Genomic DNA, 10,563 nt, shown 5'->3' with positions numbered 1-10,563 from the left:
AAATCATGTATATTTATGTAAAGCTGGAAACTTGTCTTTTTATTCTCGATATCACAAATTAAAATAAATTTTGCTCGATTTAGTACGTGTCTTTAATTGACTAAATCTCCCACCCCTACTTATAAGCTTTATCAGGATTCTAAAATCTTTTTTCCACTCGCAGGCAGCTCCTGTCCCATGAATAGATCCGTGTGCTTATTCAGAGTTAGCCTTATTACGCTCACAGTATTGGTGTTGCAATACTAATTTGTTTCATTGCCAGGGATATCAAGTGTTTTTTCCTCTGGTAGATAATGCCCTCCCTGTCTCCCACAGTACAGAGATGAAAGCCAATCTTTTGTTATATCATGTCCCTCCTCCGCCTTTTACATGAATAGTTAACAGTGAGGTGGAGGAGGGACAGAAACCTGAGAGTAACAGCACCCCTCCCTCTCCTCTGCTGGCCAATGGCAGGCAGCTTTCAGTTCTTACTTGAGGGCTGTGAAACTATATAACTGTGACTGTTCAGCCGGGAGCTGGAGCTCTCAAATCCAACTCAAGAAGACAGAGCAGGACACTGCACACTTCTGCAGAACCCACTACTCAAAGCAACATTAGATCAACAGCAATGAAGACAACACTGGCAACTCTGACTCTGTGCCTGGTGGTGCTCATGGCCACAGGTTTCCCTCTGGAGAGGAAAGGGGGCTCACCCTCTGGCCATGCAGCCAAGGAGAAGCGTGTACAGTACGCAGCGTGGGACGACGTGAATGTCATCGCCCATGGCCTCCTTCAGCTGGGACAGGGGCTGAAGGAGCACGTGGACAAGACCAAAGTCCAGATGAGGGACATCTCCAGCAAACTGAAGGTCTTCAACCGCACCGTGACTGAGCTGGGCAAGGAGAGCCAGAAGCTGCGTTTGGAGGGGGAGACCCTGAAAGCTCAAGCCCAGGGGCTGGAGGACAGAGAGGGGCAGCTGCTGAACATCACAGCCGAGCTGAGGGAGAAGGCGGAGGAGATGCAGCAGGAGAGGAGGACAATGGGCGAGAGAATGAGCCGGCTGGAGGAGAAGGTGGACAGCATGCTGCAGGGAGACATGATGCTGTCTGAGACAAACCCTGGGGCCAAGAACAACAGTGATGCTCACAACATCCAGGTAAGATGCAAGTTCTTTTCTGTAGCTTCTGACTGTTTGAGAACTTAAAGTGTGCAATGAGAAGTAACTTTGGAAGAAAAATGTAGGCATTTAACTGTATTAATCTAACACTAATTAAACAGAATGAAAATTGGGTCTGCTTCTGTAGCAGATGGTTGATGGTAGTCATTAAATTAGCACATGTACAGTATAAATGGGCAGTTGGCTTTTCCCTGAGCTCAAAGGCATTGAATTAAAATGCACAGAGGGCAAGCAGTGGGTGGTGGGTGTAGCAAAGGGAAAGGGGGGGGGTGGTTAACAAGCCTCCAGGCCGGAGAGGAAGAGCGTGCAGTACGTGCAGAGAAACACTAAAAGGCAAGCAGACAAAGGGATCAACACACATCGGCTGCAAGAATGTGTGAATAATTCTCGCAGCTGCAGCACTTTACAACCAGGGGTGCATTCAGCCATATGACACAGTCAAAGGGGCTTATAAGAGTTGTAGGCTTCATTTACACAGCAATATGTGAGCCTGAAAGGCTTCATAGTGGGATGGAAAATCCCGCGCTGGAGGGAGTTACATAACTGTAACACAGTGGGTAGGAAAGAACAAATGCTTGTCATTGAGGGCTGGGAAGCCGTAGTCTCAGGCTTTCCAGTGAAACTCTGCAGTTGGTCAGTTTTGTTGTGTTAATTCTGGTGATTTAGAAAATCTTCAGGGTGTAAAATAAAGCTGAGAGAAGAAGCTAAAAATTTGGTACATCTGATTTCTATAGCTCATGCTGGAGGGCCAAAACAGACGCATTGATGATCTGATGGAGAGGATCCGACTCCAGCAGGAGAAGCTTGACAAGCAGAATGTGCGAATAAGGACGCTGCAAAGTCAGGTGAGGAAAAGTCACAGAAATATTCTGCATCAAAATCTTTCCTATCTTGATTTTTTTTTTCATATTTCTGACATTTTCTGCAAACTTATCTTTACTTTCTAACTTTTTCAGCTCCAGCAGTCAAGACAGAGACCACTTGTGCGCAGCAGTGACAGCTCGGTGGCAGAGCAACGCGACTCACCAGTCGGTAAGTAAAGCTAGAACGCGTCCAAAATCCCCTCTTGGCACCGTCTTAAGTCGACTGGACACAATCTGACGCCAAATGTGGCAGACCATCTGGATAGTCAGGCCATAAAGAAGCTTAAATCACTAGCAATTAAAATCAAGGAATCTAATCAATTTGGGGCACGCTTTCTGCTCAGCATGACTCCAGAAATATCAACTGGTGGTTCTTTTGCTAAAGCTCTGCCTTTTATCCTGAGAGGCACTAATCAAGCACAACGAAGCAAAGTCAGTAAGAGTAATTTAAAAAGTGCAGAATGGTCTCAATTTTGCCTTCTATTTCTGGCAAAACTGTAAAGTATAAATTTGGCTTGGCAAAAGTTGCATGAGTCAGAATGACTTACAGTAAATGATGCCCTCAGCTGCTGCTCCCATTTAACTGAACTATGAATGGATTTCCACACATGAATTCTTTCATCCAGACTGTCCTGTCCTCTAGGATCTTCCAGTACAGGGTTTCAGCATTTAAAGTGTAACAAATCATGACTCAGCTGGACTCATTTTAAAGTCAGATTCATGTTTCTTAGTGTCACAGATGAGAAGTAGGTGAAAGGTGAGCGTGGCCGAGGCACCGGCTGAGATCAGTCATTTGCTGTGAATCACAATAGCATCTCAGAGCTCTGACATCAGCAGGATTTGTGCAATGAACAAAAAGGAAACAATTTTCTCTGGCATCACTGAAACTGGGGGAAAGTTCGCTGGTCTCCGAGCGCGTTCAGCCAGGGTCAGAAAGCTCAGTAGGATTACTCACACTGCTCATTTCTTGTGTTTGTAGTGGGGGGGGGGGGGGCAAGAAAAGGCTTTGAACAAATCTAGCATGCAGTGTTCCTCAGATTACTGTCCTTGTGTGCACGCCAGGAAAAACAAACTGAGAAAAATGAGAGGGAAATGGGAAGAGGCGGCCTATATTTATCTGTGAACTTTGTACAGATATCCTCTGTTTTGAAGACACTCGCCTTCCTCCTTTTTCTTAAGACGTCCCACCTTTTAGTGTAAAACAAACATTTGCACATCCCTTCAGGAATGAGCAACCTTTCCCCTATATCTGTCAGAGAGTCAGACATCCCTCCTCCTGCTACAGCTCTACACACAAACCCCCGCACCTCCATCTTTTCCTGCACTCCCATTGTAATGAATAAGAAGTGTGCCAAAGTTCAGGAGAACCCCTGACCCCTCGAGGCAGACTTCAGCCACAGCTCGCCACAAAGAGTTCATGCCTCTGGAGGAGAGGTCACTACACTCAAATGAGGTTTTGTGCTAACAGTGGAACAATGTGCAAGTTAATATGTAATAAAACAAAGAAAATTTCCATTTTTGATACTTTTTTTGCTCTAAGGCTATAAAACAGCAACATGTGTTGATGCCATTCATTCTAAAAAGGATTACTGGAGAGATGCTATTTGTCTCGTGCCTCATTGGACACATGACAGCCCCAGTTGGCTCTGGAGTCCCCTGCTTTGTGTTGCTCCCCTTCTCAGATGTCCCCCATCCTCCAATCACACCCTATGCACGCATCGACCATGCACTCCTACGTCACCGACTGGCTGCTGTGCACGTGAGGGAGGTGTGATGGGTCAAAGAGGAGGGGGTTCAGAAGCAGAGGGGGGAGGAATGTAAAGGCTAGTAGTTTGTAATTCAAGTAGCTGTAAAGAGGGAAGTCTGCTTGGGAACTGGGATAAAGGTCATATTTATAACCCAGAAAGCAGCCAGCGCTCTCTTTCTCTCTTCTTCTTGTTGAGGCTACGTCAAAGGCCTTATCTGGTACACATTAATATCTCCAGACTGGCTGATAAGCTCACTGGGAATGATAGTCGTATGTGCAGACACTCCGCTCGTGCAGCGTTGAGAAAACTCTCGCTGCAAGGTTCCCTAAGAGAATGACCTACTTCTTAGCGATGAAGGGAAAAAGTTCAGATGCACAAAAGCACAAAAATATCACTGATTGTAATGTTTGGATTGCACCAAGCTGTTAGTCTCAACATTTCTTTTCTCTTCTTCAGAGATGGCGTCAGACTGTCATGAGCTCTTCCTAAGAGGGGAGACCAACAGCGGGGTCTACACCATCCAGCCAATCAATGCAGAGCCCTTTAAAGTCTTCTGTGAGATGACAGCTGGTAAGCGGAGTAAAGTTTCCATTAATGCATGTTGGCTAATGATTGAAAACTTCAGCCAATCAGTCACCAACTTTGAACATAACAGTTCAAAAGTTCAAACTTTTCTCTAAGCTTGCTTTTTCTGTCCCTCTCTTCAAGATGGTGGGTGGACAGTGATCCAAAGGCGCCAAGATGGCTCAGTGGACTTCGACCAGCTGTGGCAGGACTACGAGAAAGGCTTTGGCAGCCTGAATGGTAAATACGCTTTCAACCTTTATCTCACTCTCACTGACGGCAAAACTGGCCTGAACAGGTGCTAGCTGTCCCATCCAAGGTTAGATGAGTTCACGCAGATTTACTATCTTTTGAAGCTGCTACACTAGAGAGCAGGAGCTGGCCCTCTTTAAATCGTCTTATCATGCATTTAAATGGATCAAAGGCAAACAGAGGTAACAAAGATAAGCAGTTTTCTCACCGTTTCCCTTTGTCTCCTTTATTAGGAGAGTTCTGGCTGGGTCTGGAAAAGATGCACCGCATTGCTAAAGACGGAAGCTACATCCTGAGCATCAAGCTGTCCGACTGGAGTGGCGATGTAGCATCCGTGCGCCTCCCCTTCAAACTAGGCGGGGAAGACACAAAGTACTCACTTCAGATCCCAGAGATCCGCACTTTTAGCACACTGGAGACTTCTCTGGGGACTGACGCCACCTCCGGCCTGCCTTTTTCCACCCGCGACCAAGACAACGACCAGAAAAATGACACCAACTGCGCTAAGCACCTCTCTGGTAAGTTGTTGACGACATAAAGCTTCTATTTTTCATTTTTCCAAATTGGCGTGAAAGCAACACCTAATTTGATATCGTCCTTTGTCCCTGCAGGCGGCTGGTGGTTCAGTAACTGTGGCCGCTCTAACCTGAATGGCCGATACTTCCAGAGCCCTCCACCCAAGCAGCGACATCAGAGGAAGCAGAGCATCTTCTGGAAGACCTGGAGGGGGCGCTATTACCCTCTGAAGTCCAGCATGATGATGATTGCCCCCGCTGCCATCGAAAACAAGTCTTAAACAATAGAGAGAGACTGAAAGAAAACAAGGAGAGAGAGGGAGAAAGAAGTAGATTTTGGACTATTCTTTCTTTTCTTGGTTCTTAGTTGATGAGGTAGAGGTTTTAATTTCCCCTGTTTGACGCCATGCGAGGAAGACCTCACACCAGAGCCAAAGCCCTCAAAAAGGAACTCACATACTCTGTGTTCCAGGTTTTCGTTTCTCTGTTCCTTTGAGAGATGAGCAGATTCCTCCCCTGCATGTACAGATGGAAAAAGAGACAGTAGAAGCTTGTAAACACTTTCAAGTTGATTCCTTCTGTTGCGTGAAGCAGGGGGCTCATAGTCAGGAGAGCATCACAGGGCGAGTCCCAGCATGTCCAACATGCTGTAAACCACAATGTGTCAACACTCATAACAGACATTTGATGTGTGGGCTGTTGTGGGTTTGTAGCAAAAAAATAGAGCAATCTGAGCTCAAAAAGCAGCTTATGAATAGCTCATGAGAGGATGCATGTAGGAGAGAAATAAAGGCAGATTAAGCAGGCCTTTTAAACCCAATGGTGCGGACCAAATGGCGACTTAATTAAAACAAAGAGTAATTTTCCACATGAACATGTTGAGATTAGTGTTCAAAGGCATTATGTAAAGTTACAAATCACTGTAGAGTAGGATTATGATGGAGAAACAGTGTTAAGACTGGTGTTAGAAATTAGTTCACACAGCACTGAAGACCATTTCAGCCTTTTGTACTCCACAATTTCTGACAGCAACTTTGAATTCAGTTCAGCTTTTTCTTCACTGACTTTCACTTCCTGTGGAGAATTTGATGATTTTAAGTCACATTGACTTTCTTAAAGGTGCGAGACATGGTTTTGTACATACTGTATGAAGGACTCATTTGTCTTTTCTAAAATATAACTGTTACTGTTTTGTCGTGGCATTATCTGTCATCCCTGTGACTTGAGACTTTGTTCTTGTAGATGTTCCCTTTTCTTATTTAAAAGCTGTAAAGAATCAAAGTATACATATATATAAATATATATATATATTTCTGGTGCTTCTTGTTTGTAATTTATATTGTCTTTGTTGTGATATTGTAAATCTGTTTTTTAAGAGAGAATAACCTTTTTTTGGCCATAATGAGCCAATAAATGATTCAAACTAATACTGCCTATTGTGGTCTGTGTTTTGTGCAGCTATAACAGGCCTGTCCACAGAACAGGCTGGGCCCCTGAAAAAATCCAGTGAATGGGCCCTCCCTGTGATTTATTAGAGATATCAATAAATGTGTGTTGGATCAGCAGCACTAGTGCTAGCATCCTGGCTAACAGTTACCTCATTATGGAGCTGAAAAGTCTGCCAAGCTTTTATTGGGTTCTGATGTTGAAATTATTTCTTTGTGCAACTTTTTAATCCCTTTACAACACAATTTTGTCAATTTTGTCAACTTCTTTTTGCCACATTTAACCCATTTAGCTGTTAGCTGCCTTTTTATGCCACTTTTTTTTACTACTTAATGCCATTGTTTGCCACTTTCAAGTGGTTTTTGCCACTTGAAAGCCATTTTTAACCCATTTTTATGTTTTTTGCCCTTTTCTGCTACTTTTCACCTATTTTTTCTGGGTGTTTTTCCCTTTAATGCCACATTTTTGCTGCTGTTTTGCCATTTGGTGCCCATTTTTGCCACCGTTTGGACACTTTACACTCATTTCTTGCCATTTTTATCCCATTTTTCCACTGTTTTGACAGGTTTAATCCATTTTTGCTGTTTTTGTCAATTTTTGCCACTTTTTGCCCATGTTTATCACTTCTGCTAATTCGGCCGGGCCCCAGAAAGCTCTCCCCTTTATCCACCCTTATGGGAGGCCTTGAGCTATAAGTCCATAAGTACACTACAAAACTAAGAGCAGTAAACTATAGTGTAAATTTTCAATACATTCTTCCATGTAATCCACAAATGAAATAAAATATTGTGGAATAATTGCCCCAACTATGGTCATGACAAGCAGGGCTTTGTTTTATGATACATATTAGAATAGTAAATGCTAAATGATTTGCCTAAAATGGACAAATGTTGCATTTACAAAATTTATTATTTAATTGTACTTTTGTATCACTTTTGTTTTCATTTATTCATTACAGTCAAATCTGATTTGATTTTAAGCTTATTTCTTGAGAAAACTTAGTGCTCTATTTTAACCAGTCAAACAAATATCCTCTAAATACAGCAACAGTCACTGATGACCCCCCATGAGCACAAACATACAGTAGAACTACACTATTGAGCCACACGTGACACATCATGTATCTTTAAGGTTAAAGAAGCTTAATTGCATTACCTGGAAGCAAACTTCAGGAGCTTCTAGGTGTCGGCTCTAATTTCTCATTGCACCACTTTCTGCTTCCTCTGCAGGCTTTATCCATACTGATCCTCCCAGGTCTGACAAACAGTTCAGGATCTCAGTCTGTAACGGTTGATCTGATGAGAGAGAGCTCTGGAATGACCTCTGTCTTCAAGGTATCAGTAATGAGGGTGAAAGTAAGTGCCTGGGTCACACAGCAGGTTCCTTGGATGCACTGGGGACAGCATCTGTTACCTGTAAAACAAAGTCATTGACTAATTAGTAAACAAACCTTTCTTTCTTTTAAATTTCAATGATTATTATGCAAAAAAAATAACATAACCAATTATTTCATTCTCGTCTTATGAATTAAAGACAAGTTTGTCCAATATGACAAACTTTTAAAAAGCTCTTTTAGATGAAAAGCTCTACACCTTTTCATCGCTTTTTCACACATTTTTCACCCACACTTTTTTTTTGCCATTTGTAACCCATTTTCCCATTTTTTCAACCCTTTCACCCATTTTAACCAAGTTCTGTGCCAATTTTTGCCAATCTCACTGCATTTCACAATTTTTTTAGCCCATTTTGCCACTTTAAATGCATTTTGCCACTTTTTTTCAAGGTATCTACTCGGGCATTTTATGCCTTTATTTATAGAGGAGGACAGGAGACTGAGAGGATGGGTGAGAGACATGTCAGAAACAAGTCACAGGCTGAACTTGAACCCGGGCTGCTCTGTAGTCAGAAAAGGGCTTTACATTTTGAAGTGGGCTATTAACTACAGCATAAATAAATTAAAAAAGTGTTAAAAAAGTGTTTGTTGCTTTGATAAGAGTGGTTATTATTCAGGTTAAAAGTGGTTATTACAGCCTAAATTAACAACGGACAATGATTTTGCTGACCTCCATGGGCCCCCCTTATGGGCAGCCCTGGTCAGAAGATACAGGTACAGAGTCAGAAAAAAAGGAAACAGTTAAAATAAACATCATGATGTTGTCAGATACATGTTAATGTATCTTTCACAGGGTTTAAAACACCTCCCGTGCTTGCCCTGTTTTAAAGTCTTCTTAATCAGATTAGCTCCACACGTTTATTTACTAAATAGTATTTCACTGTTTTCTTTAAATGGATGATTCTGATAGGCTACATAACACTGAGAGAGAGGTACTGAGATTGTAAGGTAATTGCTATGGGTTTGCTGCTCATATTACATTAGTTAAGTCCAACGTTTAAACTGTCACTCCTCCCAGGTTTTAAAGTTACACCATGGCGTAAAAAAGAGCTCAAGTCTAGCTGGTATTTAGAGTGTAACTTTAGGTCTGTGTTAACTTCCAGGGCATAAAAATCAGCTGGTGCATTCGTCAGAGAGGACAATGTGATGATGGTTATGATAACTGTCAACCGAACCATCTCCTCTGCTTGGATTCACTATGGACACTGTGCGCCTGACAAACACACACTGGCCCACAAACACACAAATATGATTCAGATTTATTTCACAATAAACAGCACCAATGCCCACGTTAGTAGGCGTGGGACTTACAGTCATGTGCCGAGACGGAAAAATCTAAAACCACAGGACTGCACAGTTCATGCCATGTAAAAAAAAAAAAAAAAATCGTCAGGCGTCACTGAGTGACCTGCTGACAATTTGTTCCGTCTCCTAATAAAACTATAAATAAATCCAAAATGATGATAAAAAGTGGAAATTAAGTACTTATTTCGAGGCACACGGCCAAATAAATAACTAAAACATTCGTACCTTAATATTGTCATGTGCAGCGCTTTAATTTGACATTGAGAGACAGAGCCAAGATAGCTATCACCGCAGCTCAATAACAATACAGATTTATATATATATATCTATATATATATATATATATATAGATATAGATATAGATATATATGGTATACCCAGGGCTAGTAGCCTGCTCACTGATGTTGCTAGCCGGCTCCCGCCTCATCACTCCACTGTGCAGGTGTCCGGTAACCCAGGTGCAGCAGCTGTCATTCCGGTGTCAACCACTGCTGTTGATGACTCCTGGGTCACGGATGTTTTTATGTTTTTGCCATTTTGTTAGCTCAAATTAGCACTTGGTGCTAGCTGTACCTTCAAAAGCAGCGCTTGACTGCCAATGATTGGGATGTTTACCGTTAAGAGAGCACACTAGTCAGGATGTGACAGGCGAAGTGGATATGTCAAGTGTTTATTTGGCCTGCACACCCTGCCTGCAGCACACACACAGACATACAGTCATAAGCACTCAGTACTTCACATTAGAGAAAAACACAGAAAAGCAAATTCACGTTTATTCTCACTGGCAGGTTTTTTTTCTAAAGGCTCAGCCTTTCCAAGCCAAGTAAATCCCCCGACCTCGAAGATAACAGGTTGTCAAATCCCGGGCTACCCTTCCGCCCATCAGTCCAGCCCCTCTCCCCTCACATAAAAGTTTAAAGTCAAAAAACTGTATGAATAAAAAGCGATGTAGATTGACATTCTAGATAGCTGAAATGACAGTGCTAGCTTAAAGAATTCAAATGGGAATATCTTTAGTTGAAATTCTTGTAAATGAATCTAAAGTTTGAACAAGGAGAAATAATGTCATGGATATGTAGAATATAACAGATAGGGTGCCGTTCATTATTGAAGGCAGAGGGATTTATAAGAGGTTTCTAACTCAATTGTGCGGAGCTGCGATGAGCAAGACATATATCAACGTGTAAAATGAAGGGTTTGAGTGGAATATCAATGTGAGAAAGCCATTTGAGAATGAGCTTTTCCTATAGGTTGATTGTATCCTGCAGGATATGGAGCAGAACAGCATATGAATGTGAGGACAGCAGTAAAAGAGAGCATG

General features: G+C 42.4%; 1 protein-coding gene across 1 annotated transcript; it reads left to right on the top strand.

Annotated features, from left to right (window-relative positions):
* Positions 1 to 498: 498 nt before the first annotated feature.
* On the top strand, positions 499 to 6,525 carry angptl4 (angiopoietin-like 4). Its single transcript, XM_041804048.1, has 7 exons — positions 499 to 1,135; positions 1,891 to 2,001; positions 2,113 to 2,188; positions 4,224 to 4,337; positions 4,476 to 4,571; positions 4,817 to 5,101; positions 5,195 to 6,525. The coding sequence occupies exons 1-7, from the start codon at positions 608 to 610 to the stop codon at positions 5,377 to 5,379; spliced, it is 1,395 nt and encodes a 464-aa protein (XP_041659982.1). The 5' UTR covers positions 499 to 607; the 3' UTR covers positions 5,380 to 6,525.
* The last annotated feature ends 4,038 nt before the right edge of the window (positions 6,526 to 10,563 follow it).

The sequence above is a fragment of the Cheilinus undulatus genome, linkage group 13 (genome assembly GCF_018320785.1).
Source record: "Cheilinus undulatus linkage group 13, ASM1832078v1, whole genome shotgun sequence".
In the NCBI taxonomy this organism is placed as follows: Eukaryota; Metazoa; Chordata; class Actinopteri; order Labriformes; family Labridae; genus Cheilinus; species Cheilinus undulatus.
This window is presented reverse-complemented; position numbering and strand designations above follow the sequence as displayed.